Raw genomic sequence first — 18,715 nt, 5'->3', positions numbered from 1 at the left:
AATCCCATCACTGGGTATATACGCAAAGGATTATAAATCATTCTACTATAAAGACACAGGCACGTGTATGTTTATTGCAGCACTATTCACAGTAGCAAAGACTTGGGACCAACCCAAATGCCCATCAGTGATAGACTGGATAAAGAAAATGTGGCACATATACACCATGGAATACTATGCAGCCATAAAAAAGAATGAGTTCATGTCCTTTGCAGGGACATGGATGAAGCTGGAAACCATTATTCTCAGCAAACTAACACAGGAACAGAAAACCAAACACCACATGTTCTCACTCATAGGTGGGAGCTGAACAACGAGAACACATGGACACAGGGAGGGGAACATCACACACTGGGGCCTGTCAGGGGGTGGGGGGCAAGGGGAGGGATAGCATTAGGAGAAATACCTAAGGTAGATGACGGGTTGATGGGTGCAGTAAACCACCATGGCACATGTATACCTATGTAACAAACGTGTAGATTCTGCACATGTATCCCAGAACTTAAAGTATAATAAAAAAAAGAAATATGTTGTCATATTATATGAAAATGTTATTACTTTGAGCAAGTGTCGTAATGTATCTCAACTGTCTCTTAGATGAAATGGGAATAATAACAGTGCTCACTTCATAGGGCTGCCAGGAGACTTAAATGATAGCAACATAAAGTGCTTAGCAGAAGTCTGATAGGTAGTCATACTCAATAAAATGCTAATATGATTGTTTTCAAATGAAGAGAAAGATAGAACAATTAGCAAACTAAATACAGTTCATTCTTATTATCCGAGACTGTTATCATGTCCTTCTTCATTGATTTACAGATTTCTTAAAAATATGTTTCCATTACAGCTCTGTGTCTGAAACCAGAATTAGTGAATGGAAGGATGTCTGTGGATAAGGATCAGTATGTTGAGCCTGAAAATGTCACCATCCAATGTGATTCTGGCTATGGTGTGGTTGGTCCCCAAAGTATCACTTGCTCTGAGAACAGAACCTGGTACCCAGAGGTGCCCAGGTGTGAGTGGGTAAGTGGCACAATTCAAGGAAGGTCTGTGCTGTCAACCCCTAAAAATGGTGGCATCCCCCAGAGCTCTGTACCACTCAACAATGGTGAAATCTGACTTGTCGGGATTCATTTCTGAGCCACTCTCACTCAAAGAAACTCTTTTTGTCTTGAAGCATTCTGGTAAGTTAGGGGTGGCAAGTTCTCCCGTTCTCACTTGAGAACAGGAAAAACTGAGCCCTTACAGAGCGGGGTTTCATAGGCCTGGTAGTACTGATTCCTAGCTTAACTTTTGCTAAGCTATATAATACATTGTTGTTCCATTTCTGGATGGTCAGCAAAAACAGCATCTGTTACCATGGGGGCCTTCTGGACAGCTGTCTCAGTACAGATCCATGTTCCCCTGGGGAAGACTGTGGTGGGACCCAAGTGATTTCTTGTTTTCCCAGCCTCAACCACCAGTCTGAGGTTGGTCTTGGTTCAATCCTGTAATCCTTCCACTGTCAGGATCCACCCTCCTTCATGATTAGAAGAGAAGCTTCTCAATCACACCCACCACTTATATCTCTTTTAGGAGACCCCTGAAGGCTGTGAACAAGTGCTCACAGGCAAAAGACTCATGCAGTGTCTCCCAAACCCAGAGGATGTGAAAATGGCCCTGGAGGTGTATAAGCTGTCTCTGGAAATTGAACAACTGGAACTACAGAGAGACAGTGCAAGACAATCCACTTTGGATAAAGAACTATAATTTTTCTCAAAAGAAGGAGAAAAAGGTGTCTTGCTGGCTTGCCTCTTGCAATTCAATACAGATCAGTTTAGCAAATCTGCTGTCAATTTGGCAGTGATATTCATCATAATAAATATCTAGAAATGATAATTTGCTAAAGTTTAGTGTTTTGAGATTGTGAAATTATTAATCGTCCTCTGTGTGGCTCATGTTTTTGCTTTTCAAGACACAAAGCACAAATTTTTTTTCGATTAAAAATATACGTATAAAAAACTATTTTGTCTTTGTGGTCATTTAGGACTCTGTGAAATAAGCGTCCCTAAAAAACCCATAATACAAAGTTAATACATTTGTTTTACTGTTTGGGCCACAAATAATAGGTACTTGGGTTTTTTTGGGTTTTTTTTGTTTGCTTGTTTTTTTTTTGAGACAGACTCTCACTCTGTTGTCCAGGCTGGAGTGCAGTGGTGCGATCTTGGCTCACTGCAACCTCTACCTCCCAGGTTCACCCAATTCTCCCATCTCAGCCTCCTGAGTAGCTGGGATTACAGGTGTGTGCCATCAGGCCCAGCTAATTTTTGTATTTTTAGTAGAGATGGGGTTTCACCACTTTGGCCGGGTTGGTCTCGAACTCCTGACCTCAAGTGATCTGCCCACCTTGGCCTCCCAAAGTGCTGGGATTACAGGTGTGAGCCACCATGCCTGGCCATACTTGGGTTCTTATCGTGGACAGACTGCCTTTACTCCACAGTTTCATGTGTGCACAGCACTCATGTCCTCCCTGGTGAGGTTAAATGTCAACACACCCTTAAAGCTTCCCCCATTCTCCCGCTCTGGGGGAGTCACGCCTTCCCCTGAGCCCCTGTGCACGTTGTCTCTTTGACTCATGCCACATTTCCACTATTGCCTTCCATGAAGGAAGTTTACTTTTGTGTCTGACTTCCTCATTCCAACCCCAGAGAAGGAACTTCGAAAGACAGATGAAGATGAAGCCCACATGTCAGTCCTCTGCATATTCTCAATTCTTCTATCTGATTTGGTCACCATTTTCCTTAATATTAAGTTAAAACAGGTTGAGCAACTGCCCCACACAGGAAGAGATATCCCATATCAAACTTCCTTATATCTCTGGGTACTCTAGGAACTTTTATTCCTTTAAGTCATCACTTTTTCTGACTCTTGCTTCCTGTGCAGTCTCTTTCTCACTCTTATCCCAGCTCCTCTGGCTGTCTTTTCTCTCCCTGCACACAGAACTCTGGCCTTTTGAACATTGGCCTTTTTGGCTTAATTTTCCCAAAATTATGTGAAGGAAATGGCATTATGGCAGGCTTTCACTGAACTTTAGACGTAACAGAGGAGGTGGCGTTGTTGGAGAAACCCACTGCCATAGTTTGAATGTTTGTCCCCTCTAAACTCATGTTGAAAGTAAATCCCCAATGTGGAACTATTGAAAGGTGGGGTTTTTAAGAGGTGACTGGTCCAGGGGGGTTCTGTCCTGATGAATGGATTAAACCATTCATAGATGAATATTTCATGTGCTAATGAGAAGAGTGTATTTTCGCAGCTGTTATCACAGAAGTGGGACTGGTGGCTTTATAAGAAGAGGAAGAGAGACCTGAGTTAGTATGCTCAGCCCCCTTGCCATGTAATGCCCTGTGCCACCTTGGGACCCTGCAAAGTCCCCACCAAGAAGGTTCTCACCAGATGCCGAGCCGTGGCCTTGGATTTCCCAGCCTTGAGAATTGTAAAAAATAATTTTTTTGTTTATAAATTACCCAGTTTCAGGTGTTCTGTTATAAGCAACAGAAAATAGACTAAGACACCCACTTAACATCAAACGTATCTATCCATGATCTTAAAAGCCATTACCTACTAGGCTACTAGGCATTTCTTGGTTTAATGTTTATTTTTGAATTTCCCCTGATACAAGAATTTGTGAGCAACTAGTTTCCCTGAAAGGTGGTTCCAGAAAACACTATGAGTGAGTGGGCAGTAAGATGGAGAAGGGAAGAAAGCCCATGAGGGAACATTGTTGAGGGGGTTATTTCATTGCCAACTGGGACTCAATCATGCTGGAAGCATCTGAGAGCATGTAGAACCCAACTCTGAGTTGTCCTCCTCAGGAAGAAGACCTGGGTATTTTTCTGCCTATTCTCTTCTCTCACTGGTGAAGTTTTGCTCCAGTAGTAATGGCTCCCAGACCCAAGGGATCTACACTGTTGGCTGGCTGAGCAGGCTGCAAGGATGGGGCTCACCATCAGTCAGAGACACATGGGTAGCCAATGGCACCTATGGGACCATTTGCAGTAACCTCTAGAGTATGTCAAGGCCATATGGCCAGGATACAGATGGACTCTTCTACAGTTGCCTTTTCTGTATGGTCCCATCTGTTGACTAAGCACAATGGCATCAGCCAGTCTCTACTGGCTTACAGAAATATCACTAACTTTTTTGTATTAATGTTGAATATTGCAACTTTACTGAATTCATTTATCAATTCTAACAGTTTTTTGATGGAGTCTTTATGTTTTTCTAAATATAAGATAGTGTCATCTACCAACAGGGACATTTTGACTTCTTCCTTTCCAATCTGAATGCCCTTTTATCCCCTTTTGCTTGTCTAATTGCTCAGACTAGGATTTCCAGTATTATGTTGAATAAAAGTGGTGAAACTTGGCATCTTTTTTTTTTTATTATTATACTTTAAGTTTTAGGGTACATGTGCACAATGTGCAGGTTAGTTACATATGTATACATGTGCCATGCTGGTGTGCTGCACCCATTAACTCGCCATTTAGCATTAGGTATATCTCCTAATGCTATCCCTCCCCAATCCTCCCACCCCACAACAGTCCCCAGAGTGTGATGTTCCCCTTCCTGTGTCCCTGTGTTCTCATTGTTCAATTCCCATCTATGAGTGAGAACATGTGGTGTTTGGTTTTTTGTCCTTGTGATAGTTTACTGAGAATGATGATTTCCAATTTCATCCATGTCCCCACAAAGGACATGAACTCATCATTTTTTATGGCTGCATAGTATTCCATGGTGTATATGTGCCACATTTTCTTAATCCAGTCTATCATTGTTGGACATTTGGGTTGGTTCCAAGTCTTTGCTATTGTGAATGGTGCCGCAATAAACATACGTGTGCATGTGTCTTTATAGCAGCATGATTTACAGTCCTTTGGGTATATACCCAGTAATGGGATGGCTGGGTCAAATGGTATTTCTAGTTCTAGATCCCTGAGGAATCGCCACACTGACTTCCACAATGGTTGAACTAGTTTACAGTCCCATCAACAGTGTAAAAGTGTTCCTATTTCTCCACATCCTCTCCAGCACCTGTTGTTTCCTGACTTTTTAATGATTGCCATTCTAACTGGTGTGAGATGGTATCTCATTGTGGTTTTCATTTGCATTTCTCTGATGGCCACTGATGATGAGCATTTTTTCATGTGTCTTTTGGCTGCATAAATGTCTTCTTTTGAGAAGTGTCTGTTCATATCCTTCACCCACTTTTTGATGGGGTTGTTTGTTTTTTTTCTTGTAAATTTGTTGGAGTTCATTGTAGATTGTGGATATTAGCCCTTTGTCAGGATGAGTAGGTTGTGAAAATTTTCTCCCATTTTGTAGGTTGCCTGTTCATTCTGATGGTAGTTTCTTTTGCTGTGCAGAAGCTCTTTAGTTTAATTAGATCCCATTTGTCAATTTTGGCTTTTGTTGCCATTGTTTTTGGTGTTTTAGACATGAAGTCCTTGCCCATGCCTATGTCCTGAATGGTAATGCCTAGGTTTTCTTCTAGGGTTTTTATGGTTTTAGGTCTAACGTTTAAGTCTTTAATCCATCTTGAATTAATTTCTGTATAAGGTGTAAGGAAGGGACCCAGTTTCAGCTTTCTACATATGGCTAGCCAGTTTTCCCAGCACCATTTATTAAATAGGGAATCCTTTCCCCATTGCTTGTTTTTCTCAGGTTTGTCAAAGATCAGATAGTTGTAGATATGCGGCATTATTTCTGAGGGCTCTGTTCTGTTCCATTGATCTATATCTCTGTTTTGGTAGCAGTACCATGCTGTTTTGGTTACTGTAGCCTTGTAGTATAGTTTGAAGTCAGGTAGCGTGATGCCTCCAGCTTTGTTCTTTTGGCTTAGGATTGACTTGGCGATGCGGGCTCTTTTTTGGTTCCATATGAACTTTAAAGTAGTTTTTTCCAATTCTGTGAAGAAAGTCATTGGTAGCTTGATGGGGATGGCATTGAATCTGTAAATTACCTTGGGCAGTATGGCCATTTTCATGATATTGATTCTTCCTACCCATGAGCATGGAAAGTTCTTCATTTGTTTGTATCCTCTTTTATTTCCTTGAGCAGTGGTTTGTAGTTCTCCTTGAAGAGGTCCTTCCCATCCCTTGTAAGTTGGATTCCTAAGTACTTTATTCTCTTTGAAGCAATTGTGAATGGGAGTTCACTCATGATTTGGCTCTCTGTTTGTCTGTTATTGGTGTATAAGAATGCTTGTGATTTTTGTACATTGATTTTGCATCCTGAGACTTTGCTGAAGTTGCTTATCAGCTTAAGGAGATTTCGGGCTGAGACAATGGGGTTTTCTAGATATACAATCATGTCATCTGCAAACAGGGACAATTTGACTTCCTCTTTTCCTAATTGAATACCCTTTATTTCCTTCTTCTGCCTGATTGCCCTAGCCAGAACTTCCAACACTATGTTGAATAGGAGTGGTGAGAGAGGGCATTTCTGTCTTGTGCCAGTTTTCAAAGGGAATGCTTCCAGTTTTTGCCCATTCAGTATGATATTGGCTGTGGGTTTGTCATAGATAGCTCTTATTATTTTGAGATACGTCCCATCAATACCTAATTTATTGAGAGTTTTTAGCATGAAGGGTTGTTGAATTTTGTCAAAGGCCTTTTCTGCATCTATTGAGATAATCATGTGGTTTTTGTCTTTGGTTCTGTTTATATGCTGGATTACATTTATTGATTTGCGTATATTGAACCAGCCTTGCATCCCAGGGATGAAGCCCACTTGATCATGGTGGATAAGCTTTTTGATGTGCTGCTGGATTCGGTTTGCCAGTATTTTATTGAGGATTTTTGCATCAATGTTCATCAAGGATATTGGTCTAAAATTCTTTTTTTTGGTTGTGTCTCTGCCCGGCTTTGGTATCAGGATGATGCTGGCCTCATAAAATGAGTTAGGGAGGATTCCCTCTTTTTCTATTGATTGGAATAGTTTCAGAAGGAATGGTACCAGTTCCTCCTTGTACCTCTGGTAGAATTCGGCTGCGAATCCATCTGGTCCTGGACTCTTTTTGGTTGGTAAGCTATTGATTATTGCCACAATTTCAGATCCTGTTATTGGTCTATTCAGAGATTCAACTTCTTCCTGGTTTAGTCTTGGGAGAGTATGTGTCGAGGAATTTATCCATTTCTTCTAGATTTTCTACTTTATTTGCATAGAGGTGTTTGTAGTATTCTCTGATGGTAGTTTGTATTTCTGTGGGAGCAGTGGTGATATCCTCTTTATCATTTTTTATTGCGTCTATTTGATTCTTCTCTCTTTTTTTCTTTATTAGTCAGTCTATCAATTTTGTTGATCCTTTCAAAAAACCAGATCCTGGATTCATTAATTTTTTGAAGGGTTTTTTGTGTCTCTATTTCCTTCAGTTCTGCTCTGATTTTAGTTATTTCTTGCCTTCTGCTAGCTTTTGAATGTGTTTGCTCTTGCTTTTCTAGTTCTTTTAATTGTGATGTTAGGGTGTCAATTCTGGATCTTTCCTGCTTTCTCTTATGGGCATTTAGTGCTATAAATTTCCCTCTACACACTGCTTTGAATGCATCCCAGAGATCCTGGTATGTTGTGTCTTGGTTCTCGTTGGTTTCAAAGAACATCTTTATTTCTGCCTTCATTTCGTTATGTACCCAGTAGTCATTCAGGAGCAGGTTGTTCAGTTTCCATGTAGTTGAGCGGTTTTGAGTGAGTTTCTTAATCCTGAGTTCTAGCTTGATTGCACTGTGATCTGAGAGATAGTTTGTTATAATTTCTGTTCTTTTACATTTGCTGAGGAGAGCTTTACTTCCAACTATGTGGTCAATTTTGGAATAGGAGTGGTGTGGTGCTGAAAAGAATGTATATTCTGTTGATTTGGGGTGGAGAGTTCTGTAGCTGTCTATTAGGTCTGCTTGGTGCAGAGCTGAGTTCAATTCCTGGGTATCCTTGTTAACTTTCTGTCTCGTTGATCTGTCTAATGTTGACAGTGGGGTGTTAAAGTCTCCCATTATTATTGTGTGGGAGTCTAAGTCTCTTTGTAGGTCACTCAGGACTTGCTTTATGAATCTGGGTGCTCCTGTATTGGGTGCATATATATTTAGGATAGTTAGCTCTTCTTGTTGAATTGATCCCTTTACCATTATGTAATGGCCTTCTTTGTCTCTTTTGATCTTTGTTGGTCTAAAGTCTGTTTTATCAGAGACTAGGATTGCAACCCCTGCCTTTTTTTGTTTTCTGTTTGCTTGGTAGATCTTCCTCCATCCTTTTATTTTGAGCCTATGTGTGTCTCTGCACGTGAGATGGGTTTCCTGAATATAGCACACTGATGGGTCTTGAGTCTTTATCCAATTTGCCAGTCTGTGTCTTTTAATTGGAGCATTTAGTCCATTTACATTTAAAGTTAATATTGTTATATGTGAATTTGATCCTGTCATTATGATGTTAGCTGGTTATTTTGCTCGTTAGTTGATGCAGTCTCTTCCTAGTCTCGATGGTCTTTACATTTTGGCATGATTTTGCAGCGACTGGTACCGGTTGTGCCTTTCCATGCTTAGGGCTTCCTTCAGGAGCTCTTTTAGGGCAGGCCTGGTGGTGACAAAATCTCTCAGCATTTGCTTGTCTATAAAGGATTTTATTTCTCCTTCACTTATGAAGCTTAGTTTGGCTGGATATGAAATTCTGGGTTGAAAATTCTTTTCTTTAAGAATGTTGAATATTGGCCCTCACTCTCTTCTGGCTTGTAGAGTTTCTGCCGAGAGATCCGCTGTTAGTCTGATGGGTTTCCCTTTGTGGGTAACCCGACCTTTCTCTCTGGCTGCCCTTAACATTTTTTCCTTCATTTCAACTTTGGTGAATCTGACAATTATGTGTCTTGGAGTTGCTCTTCTCGAGGAGTATCTTTGTGGTGTTCTCTGTATTTCCTGAATATGAATGTTGGCCTGTCTTGGTAGATTGGGCGAAGTTCTCCTGGATAATATCCTGCAGAGTGTTTTCCAACTTGGTTCCATTCTCCCCGTCACTTTCAGGTACACCAATCAGACGTAGATTTGGTCTTTTCACATAGTCCCACATTTCTTGGAGGCTTTGTTCATTTCTTTTTGTTCTTTTTTCTCTAAACTTCCCTTCACGCTTCATTTCATTCATTTCATCTTCCATCAGTGATACCCTTTCTTCCAGCTGGTCGCATTGGCTCCTGAGGCTTCTGCATTCTTCACGTAGTTCTCAAGCCTTGGCTTTCAGCTCCATCAGCTCCTTTAAGCACTTCCCTGTATTGGTTATTCTAGTTATACATTCGTCTAAAGTTTTTTCAAAGTTTTCAACTTGTTTGCCTTTGGTTTGAATTTCCTCCTGTAGCTCGGAGTAGTTTGAACATCTGAAGCCTTCTTCTCTCAACTCATCAAAGTCATCCTCTGTCCAGCTTTGTTCCGTTGCTGGTGAGAAACTGTGTTCCTTTGGAGGAGGAGAGGCACTCTGCTTTTTAGAGTTTCCAGTTTTTCTGCTCTGTTTTTTCCCCATCTTTGTGGTTTTATCTACTTTTGGTCTTTGACGATGGTGTTGTACAGATGGGTTTTTGGTGTGGATGTCTTTTCTGTTTGTTAGTTTTCCTTCTAACAGACAGGACCCTCAGCTGCAGGTCTGTTGGAGTTTGCTAGAGGTCCACTCCAGACCCTGTTTGCCTGGGTATCAGCAGTGGTGTCTGCAGAACCACGGATTTTCATGATCTGTGAATGCTGCTGTCTGATCGTTCCTCTGGAAGTTTTGTCTCAGCGGAGTACCTGGCCGTGTGAGATGTCAGACTACCCCTACTGGGGGGTGCCTCCCAGTTAGGCTGCTTGGGGGTCAGGGGTCAGGGACCCACTTGATGAGGCAGTCTGCCTGTTCTCAGATCTCCAGCTGCATGCTGGGAGAACCACTGCTCTCCTCAAAGCTGTCAGACAGGGACATTTAAGTCTGCAGAGGTTACTGCTGTCTTTTTTCTTGTCTGTGCCCTGCCCCCAGAGGTGGAGTCTATAGAGGCAGGCAGGCCTCCTTGAGCTGTGGTGGGCTCCACCCAGTTCGAGCTTCCTGGCTGCTTTGTTTACCTAAGCAAGCCTGGGCAATGGCGGGCGCCCCTCCCCCAGCCTCGCTGCTGCCTTGCAGTTTGATCTCAGACTGCTGTACTAGCAATCAGCGAGACTCCGTGGGCGTAGGACCCTCCGAGCCAGGTGCGGGATATAATCTCCTGGTGTGCCGTTTCCTAAGCCCATCGGAAAAGTGCAGTATTCGGGTGGGAGTGGCCCTATTTTCCAAGTGCCATCTGTCACCCCTTTCCTTGACCAGGAAAGGGAACTCCCTGACCCCTTGCACTTCCCAAGTGAGGCAATGCCTCGCCCTGCTTTGGCTGGCACATGGTGCACTGCACCCTCTCTCCTGCGCCCACTGTCTGGCACTCCCTAGTGAGATGAACCCGGTACCTCAGATGGAAATGCAGAAATCACCCCCTCTTCTGCGCCGCTCAGGCTGGGAGCTGTAGACCAGAGCTGTTCCTATTCGGCCATCTTGGCTCCTCCCCTCGGCATCTTTGTTTTGTTCTAGATCTTAGAAGAAAGGCTTTCAACTTTTCCCCATTTAGTATGGTATTAGCTATGGGTTTGTGACTTAATGGCCTTTTTTGTTTTTAGGTACTTGGTATAATTTTGATTTCTAAAAATTTGCTGTGACTTGTTTTATGGCCTAACATAATCCTGGAGAATATTTCATGTGGTAATGAGAAAATGTTTCTGCAGCTGTTAGATGAAATGTTCCATTTGGTATAGTGTGTAGTTTAACTCCTAAGTTTGTTTGTCAATTTACTGTCTGGATTATCTGTTAATTGCTGAAAGTGCGGTGTTGAAATCTTCTAGTGTTATTTTATTGCAGTCAATCTCTCTCTTTAAGTCTATTGATATTTGCTTTATATATTTAGGTGCTCTGGTGTGGAGGGTATATACATACATACATACATACATACACAAACACAATTGTTATATCCTCTTGCCATATTGACTTCTTTATCATTACATTTATTACAAAATAATCTTCTTTTAAAAAATCGTTTTTGATTTGAAGTCTATTTTATCTAAGCATACGTACTCCTGCTTTTTTTGGGTTGTTTCGCATTGGTTACTTTCTTCATCCTTTCACTTTTAGCATATGCATGTCTTTATAGGTGAAATGAGCTTCTTGAGAACAGCATATAGCTGAGTCTTGTTTTTTAAAATCCATTCTGCCACTCTATGTCTTTTAATAGGATAATTTACCCATTTACACTCAAGATTATAACTGATAGCTAAAGATGTACTATTACCATTTTGTTGCTTATTTTCTGTTTTTTTTTTGAGTCTTTCTTTGTTCCTCTCTTACTCTTTTCTTTCATAGTTAAGTCTTTGTCTCTAGTAGTATCTTTTGATTTCATGCTATTTATTTATTTTTAATTTATTTTTAAATTTTATTTTATTTTAAGTTCTGGGTTACATGTGCAGGACATGCAAGTTTGTTACACATGTAAATGTGTGCCATGGTGGTTTGCTGCACCTATCAACCCATCACCTAGGTATTTTTTTTCACTGCTAAAATATTTTATTTTAAAATGTACCACAGTGAATGGATGTATCCATACTGGTTTTTATAAATGTACATATGCACATCCATATATTTGACAAAGTATATATATGTACTGGCTAAAGACCTATCCAAAAGAGAAAATATTTCTAGAAAGTTCATGTGTTTATACTTCATTTGACAATTAAAACTTACTTATTTGAACTGAAGTTTCAGTAGCTTAGCAATGACTAATAATACCAATGCCTGTCAATAATGACAACTAAATTGAGAACTGTAAATTTCACTGCTGTGCCTTGGGTCAAAATTTTCAATGATAGAATCCTAACTAACTAACAGTTATTCCTATAATGGGGTATATATTCAGAAGGAAATATATATAGCTCCTTTGTGCCCCATGTCATTTTCAGATTATGGTAACATGCTGATACAGCACCATGAAAGAACTCAAGGAAAATATATCAATGTAAGAAGTTGACTCTTAGACCTAGTGTTCTGAGGTCAGATGGGTTTGGACTGCCTCAATCAGAAAGATTAAGGACTATTATCAAGAATATGAACATTGGCTTCCTACATAGAGAGGAAATCAGTATCTGAGTTCCATAACAGGCAGTATTAAAATCTAACAGGTCTGTTTGGCCCATTGATAGATACTCAAATGGTATCTCCTTCTGGTTATGGATTTTGACCATTGATTACCTTTCTCAATGTAATGAAGTATTTTACAGTCAATCTGTGATGTAAATGTTGCTCTTGTCTTTCCTCACTTACAAATTACTTTCACATTGAACAGCTGTGAATTTTATATATATATGAATTTCATATATAAATATATATGAAATTTATATATATTTTCATATATAAATATATATGAAATTTATATATTTTTCATATATAAATATATATGAAATTTATATATATTTTCATATATATATATGAAAAGTATCCCATATTCCAGTATCACGTGACAACAAATTTATGGTTAAATTATTTAAGACATTTACTTTATTTTTCTTGTGGCCATCCATTTAATTAAGTGAAGAACATCAGTGTATTAAGAAGGTCCCTCTTTATCACATGATATTTCTAAGCAGATATTTAGGAATGCTCAGAAGATTCCACTTTCAGTTTCCTAAGGCCTCCTAAGACATAATTTAAAGTGGGACTTGAACAGAAACAAGTATCTTCAGACTCTAGCAGAAATCGTAGAAATAGTTTCTGTTTAAATCCTGGGAAACCTTAGATAAGGTATGTGAAACTGAAAAAAGATCGAATCAGCACACACAGATAAAAGATACAACAGATACCAAGATGGGTAAATGCCCAATTATTTTCAGTCCTCATAATCCGTACAAAGCCATGAGGCAACCAGTAGGTCATATCTCACTATGCAGCCTTTGAGGAAGATGTTTCCCTATTTGAAACACAAGAAATTATGAAAATATGGAGATGAAGAGGGAGCAGTTCTGTGCTTCTTGCTGTGTTACCTTTATTATATTCCTAGTGTCACTGAGACTAGTTTAAAAACAGTCTGCAACAAGAATATTCTCATCACCAGCCACCTTTTCCACCTTTCTTCTTTTTCTGTTGCTGTTTCTTCTTTGTTGCTGGAGCCCCTGCAGGTTTCTGACCCATCACCTAGGTATTAAGCCCTGTATGCATTAGCTATTTATCCTGGTGCTCTCCCCTGCCCCCTAACAGGCCCCAGTGTGTGTTGTTCCCCTCCCTGTGTCCATGTGTATGTGTTCTCATTGTGTAGCTCCCACTTATAAGTGAGAACATGTGGTGTTTGGTTTTCTGTTCCTGTGTTAGTTTGCTGAGGATAATGGCTTCCAGCTCCATCCATGTCCCTGCAAAGGACATGATCTCATTCCTTATTATGGTTGCATAGTATTCCATGGTGTATATGTACCACATTTTCTTTATCCAGTCTATCATCGATGGGCATTTGGGTTGATTCCATGTCTTTGCTATTGTAAATAGTGCTGCAATGAACATACACATGCATGTGTTTTTATAACAGAATGATTTATGTTCCTTTGGGTATATACTCAGTAGTGAGATGGTTGTGTCAAATGGTATTTCTGGTTCTAGGTCTTTGAGGAATCACCACACTATCTTCCACAGTGGTTGACATTTATTTTTTAATGTATCTACTATAAGTTTTTGTGTTGTGGTTTCCCTAAGGTTTATAAATATTTTATAGTCATAACAGGTTATTTTAAACTGACAATTTAACTTCGATCACAAAGAAAAGAATGATAGCAAAAACAAACTCTTCTTTAATATCACTCCTCCCCACATTTTGATGTCTCTATTTGCATCTTTTTATATTGCCTGTCTCTATTGTTGCAGTTATTATCTGTAATAGTTTGTTTTATAGTCTTCATGCTAAAGATATAAGTGGTTGAGTTTCTACAGTTACATTATTCTAAATTTGTCTGTAAACTTACTTTTACCAATATGTTTTATACCTCCAGATGTTTTCTTCTAATACGTTAGTGTTCTTTTCTTTCAGACTGAAGAGCTCTCTTTAACATTTCTCTTAAAATAAATCTGGTCTTGATGAATTCCCTCAAATTTTGTTTGTCCAGGTAAGTCTTTATCTCTCATTCATATTTGAAGTTAGCTTTGCTGGGTACTAATATTTGTGTTGGACTTTTTTCTTTAGTACTTTGAATATATCCTTCCACTCTCTCTTGGCCTGCAGAGTTTCTGCTGAGAAATCTGAAAGTTGTATTGGGGCTCTGTTTAATGTGACATATTTCTTTTCTCTTGCTGTTTTCAGTATTCTTTCTAGGTCTGACATTTGATAATTTCATTATGCTGTACCTTGGGGAAGAATTCCTCTTTGGGTTGAAGTGGATTGGTGACCTCTGAGCTCCATTCATAGATGAGCTCTGAGCTCCATGTACCTGAATTCTACAATCTTTCTCCAGATATGGGGATTTTCAACCATTATTTTCTTAAATATTCTTTCTAGGCCTTTTTGTCTCTTGTCTCCTTGCAATCTCCTATTATGCAGAAGTTTGTTTGATAGAGTCCCATAATTCTCATAGGCCTTTTTCACTGCATTTTATTCTTTTTCCTTTTTGCCCTCTGATTGGTTAATTTCATGTTTTGTCTTTGAGCTTGCTGAATCTTTTTTTTTTTTCCCTGTCACTCAGGCTAGAGTGCAGTGGTGCAACCATAGGTCACTGTAACCTTGAACCCTGGAGCTTAAACCACTTTCCCATCTCAGCCTCCTGAGGAGCTAGGACTACAGGCATGCACTACCATGCCTGGCTTTTTTAAGAGACAAGGAGTCTTATTATATTGCCCAGGCCAGTCTCAAACTCCTGGTCTCAAGCAATCCTCTTACCTTGACCTCCCAAAGTGCTGGGATTATAGGCATAAGGCACTGTGTTAGGGCCCAGCCTTTCTGATTCTTTCCTTTGTTTGATCAGGTCTGCTGCTGAAGTTTTCTGTTGGGTTTTTCAGTTCAGTTATTGCATTCTTTATTTCTAGAATTTTGATTTGGTTTTTAAAAGTTGTTCCTAGGCTGGGCATGGTGGCTTATGCCTGTAATCCCAGTGCTTTGAGAGGCCAGAGGGAGAGGATGGCTTGAGCCCAGGAGTTTGAGACCAGCCTGAGCAATATAGGGAGACCCTGTCTCCACAAAAAAATTAAAAATTAGCCAGGCATTCTGGCGTGTGCCTGTAGCAGTCACTTGGGAGGCTGAGGCTGAAGGATCACTTGAGACCAGAAATTCAAGATGGCATTGAGCTATGATCATACCACTGCACTCCAAGCTGGGTGAAAAAGTGAGCACTCCATCTCTAAAAAACAAACATCAAATAAAAATTGTTCTTATTTCTTTGTCAAATTTCTTATTTTGTTTCTGGATTGTTTTATAAATTTTATTTAATTTTCTATTGATACTTTTTGTGATTTCCTGGATTTTTAAAAGCGGGTTATTATTAATTATTTCTCAGGCAGTTCACAGATCTTTAATTCTTCAGGGTCTATTACCAGAGCTTTGTTGGTTTTTTTCCCTGATTTTTTTTCAGTCTTGTGTCTTTACATTGATGCCTGTGCATTTGAAGAGATGACCACCTCTTCCAACTTTTGCAGATGTTCTTTGGTGATGTTAGACTTTTATTATTTAACATTAGAACTTTATTTGCTGGCCTGTAGTTGCTTCCCATTCTGGGAAGGATTTATATTGAGCACCAGAACTTAAACACTTCCCTGGAACTAAATCACCACCCTTTCATTGTTTCCCAATCTGGGGAAGACTTATTGTGAGTACCAGAACTTATAGCTTGCACAGGAACTTAAACACAGACCTGCAGTGGTTTCCAGGTCTGGGGAAGACTTAAGAGAGCACCAGAACTTCATCACTGACCTTTCAGTTGCTTCCAGGTCAGGGGAAAGTTCCATGTAAGCATCTGGGCCGTGTGGGAAATCTGACCAGGGACTCAGGCCTTCCCATGGATTGTGTCCCATGAAGCACTATGGCACTATCCAGTCTCCTCTGTGTGATGCCCAGCTGATTTAAATGCGGAGTAGCCACCAAGATCCATATGCCAGTTCCCGTGATAAGCACCTTTTCCCCCCACTTGTCTTCAATTCACCCCAGGTGGTTCAGTCCTCCTGGCATTCCCAGTGCTTCCTGTGGGACAGGACTGCCGTGGGCTTCCCATGAAAATTCCCAGACCAGTGGGGAGATAGAATGTCCACTTCCAGTTCCCTCCTTCCACCTTGGAAACTGTGGGTCCAGGGAAGTTCTCTGTGAGTGGCAGTTATGTCAGCTTAGGGGAGACAGTGGCACAGTCTAAAATGGCCATTTCTGTTACCAGTTGTGGTTTTGTTGTAGGGGCTTTCTCCTCTTCTCTCTCAGGTTCTGGTGAATTCAAGGTGGTGTTCTTGTCTTTGAATAGTTACTAGCTGTACTTTTCTGGGGAGGAGTGGTGCTGAGGATCTTCTATTCCACCAACCATAAATGAACTAATTTCATAAATAAAATTAAAATTTCCACTATCCAGAAAGTCACTTTCCACACCATTTTATGAGCGGATAAGAATGGGTAATTATGTATGCTTATATTTTCATGTTATTAACATGCTTAAACAAAGATCCACCCCAAGTCTCAGTCTTTAAGAGTACAGAAGAAATAGTTGAGGTTTTTAAATATTAGCCCTTTATTTTTCCTTTCTCACCATTCTTTACTAATATAAAGGAGCAGTGTTGACTTATTTTCACATAGATTTAAATTATCCTTCCATTCTTTAATTTATCCTTTTATTTAAATCCCTTTTAAAAGTTATTTAAAATAAATATATATATATTCTAACAAATATTAAAACAATAAAGGTAGGTATAGAGAGCTTACCTCCATTATATTATCCATTTTTCTCTTTCCATTTTAAATTTAAATTTCTCATTTAAGATTTTAACTCTGTATATAATTCTATAAATTATAAACCATGTTAGAAACGCATCTATTTCTTGACCTATCAACTTTATTTATCTTTAAAATTAAGATACATTCACGTTTAACAAATTAGCATATTATCTGGTGCACACAGTTCCCTTTCCCTACTCCCAGAGAACCACTGTCATATCTTGCAACATTTTTTTCCTGATATTTGTGTTCATATTTTAAGGCAATGTTTTTTCTATTTTTCTTAAATTATTCATTTTAGCTGTTATCTATTGATTACAGACATATATTTAATCATCTTCTAATATACCACTTGCTTTTCCTTTTTGTTTCAATATAATTATTGCATAATTTTGGTTACATCAATAATAACTTTTACATGTTATGACTATGCAGTATACCAAATAGTGTTTTGTGAGTATGTTTCATTGCTTTTGTTTTAATATGTTGTCTATAATGTCCTTTTCCAGTAATGTTTGCTTGCTTGTTTTGTTTTCTGTATTTCTACTTACATTTCCTCCTAAATGCACCAAGAGATTTTTCAGTCTACCAAATCTATTCCAAATGTTGAGATATCATATGCTTTATCAATTCCTTTCTTATTCTTGTGCGTCTTTCTCCCAAAGTCCTAGAAGCAGACCTTGAAACAAGAATTAAACTGTAGGTAATTTGTTTAGGAGGTGCAGGAAACACCAGGAGAGAAAGGCAGTGAGATATGGAAGGAAAGTCAACCAAAAAGGATATGTTAGCAAGCTGGTTAGGATGACCACAGCCTCATTGCAAGGGAAACTGGTAAAGATGGTGAACTCGCGCCTCAGAGCAATCATAGCTAAGGGTAGGGAGCTGGGATATTTATACATACTTCCATCAGTTGTTAATTGAGGTCTGCTTCTGCAAGGTGTTATCTTCAGTTTATCCTGCTAATTGCAAATCAGAGTAGGCTTCGATGGTTGTGGAAAAAGCCTGGGTAAAAGGAAACAGATATAGGCAGTTGGAAGTTGTTTAGAGTGTGCTAAAGTGGCAGGGCGCTGGTGATACTGACAGGACATTGACAGGGCCTGCTACACACTACAACAAGCAATGGATGTTCTCAAATCTGTAGACTCGCCTTCCTGCCCTGTCTTTACTTTGTTGACTCATGTTCTCTTTCTTATTTCCTCATTTTATTGGAGCACATCCTCCAGGAACTGCCTAAGAAATGATGTATACGAAGTAAGCTATTGAGTGAACTCCTATATTCTTGAAACTGTCATTATTTTCACACTTGATTGATAGTTTGGCGGGGTGTAGTAGGGTGGGTAAAGTGTAATTTTTCCTCTCATTTTAAAGGAATTTATCTACTGCTTTAATATATTCCATACAGCTATTGAGAAGTCAGAAGACATCCTGATTTCTGATCTGATTTTTCCTCAACGCTGGAAGCTTTTAGGATACAATCTTTACTCATGGTGTTCTAAAATATCACATTGGTATACTTTACTGTATGATTTATTTTTATTTATTATGCTAATTCTTGATGGGCTCTTTCACTCTATAAACTCATGTTCTTTTATTCTGAGAAATTTTCTTAGAAAATGTTTTCAGTAACATTTCTTCACAGTTTTCTTTTTTCATGGGAACCAAAATCATTTGATATTGGACCTCCTTGTTAATTATTGGATTTAGTTATGTTTTCTGCCTTCATTCTTACCTTCAATT

General features: G+C 39.3%; 2 protein-coding genes and 1 long non-coding RNA gene across 8 annotated transcripts in view; 2 read left to right on the top strand and 1 right to left on the bottom strand.

Annotated features, from left to right (window-relative positions):
* Window positions 1–2,004, top strand: part of C4BPA (complement component 4 binding protein alpha) — a 37,925-nt gene extending 35,921 nt beyond the window's left edge. For 2 of the 3 annotated variants that reach the window (XM_054521670.2, XM_054521668.2), the window contains exons 11-12: window positions 848–1,023; window positions 1,576–1,991. In XM_054521670.2, coding sequence (XP_054377645.1) covers window positions 848–1,023; window positions 1,576–1,749 — 350 coding nt within the window. In that variant the 3' untranslated portion in view covers window positions 1,750–1,991. Of the gene's footprint in view, window positions 1–847; window positions 1,024–1,575 lie in introns of all 3 variants that reach the window. The other variant, XM_002809525.5, reaches the window with a different exon arrangement.
* The window catches only part of LOC129048123 (uncharacterized), a 58,734-nt gene that overhangs the window by 8,854 nt on the left and 31,165 nt on the right, over window positions 1–18,715 (bottom strand). For all 4 annotated transcript variants that reach the window (XR_008510206.1, XR_008510208.1, XR_008510205.1 and 1 more), the window contains one exon: window positions 17,880–17,980. This is a non-coding gene — a long non-coding RNA (uncharacterized LOC129048123). The remainder of the gene's footprint in view (window positions 1–17,879; window positions 17,981–18,715) is intronic.
* The window catches only part of LOC100443687 (zona pellucida sperm-binding protein 3 receptor-like), a 38,574-nt gene continuing 36,079 nt past the window's right edge, over window positions 16,221–18,715 (top strand). Inside the window, exon 1 of the mRNA XM_054521592.2 lies at window positions 16,221–16,365. Coding sequence (XP_054377567.1) covers window positions 16,307–16,365 — 59 coding nt within the window. The 5' untranslated portion in view covers window positions 16,221–16,306. The remainder of the gene's footprint in view (window positions 16,366–18,715) is intronic.

The sequence above is a fragment of the Pongo abelii genome, chromosome 1 (genome assembly GCF_028885655.2).
Source record: "Pongo abelii isolate AG06213 chromosome 1, NHGRI_mPonAbe1-v2.0_pri, whole genome shotgun sequence".
Taxonomy (NCBI): Eukaryota; Metazoa; Chordata; class Mammalia; order Primates; family Hominidae; genus Pongo; species Pongo abelii.
This window is presented reverse-complemented; position numbering and strand designations above follow the sequence as displayed.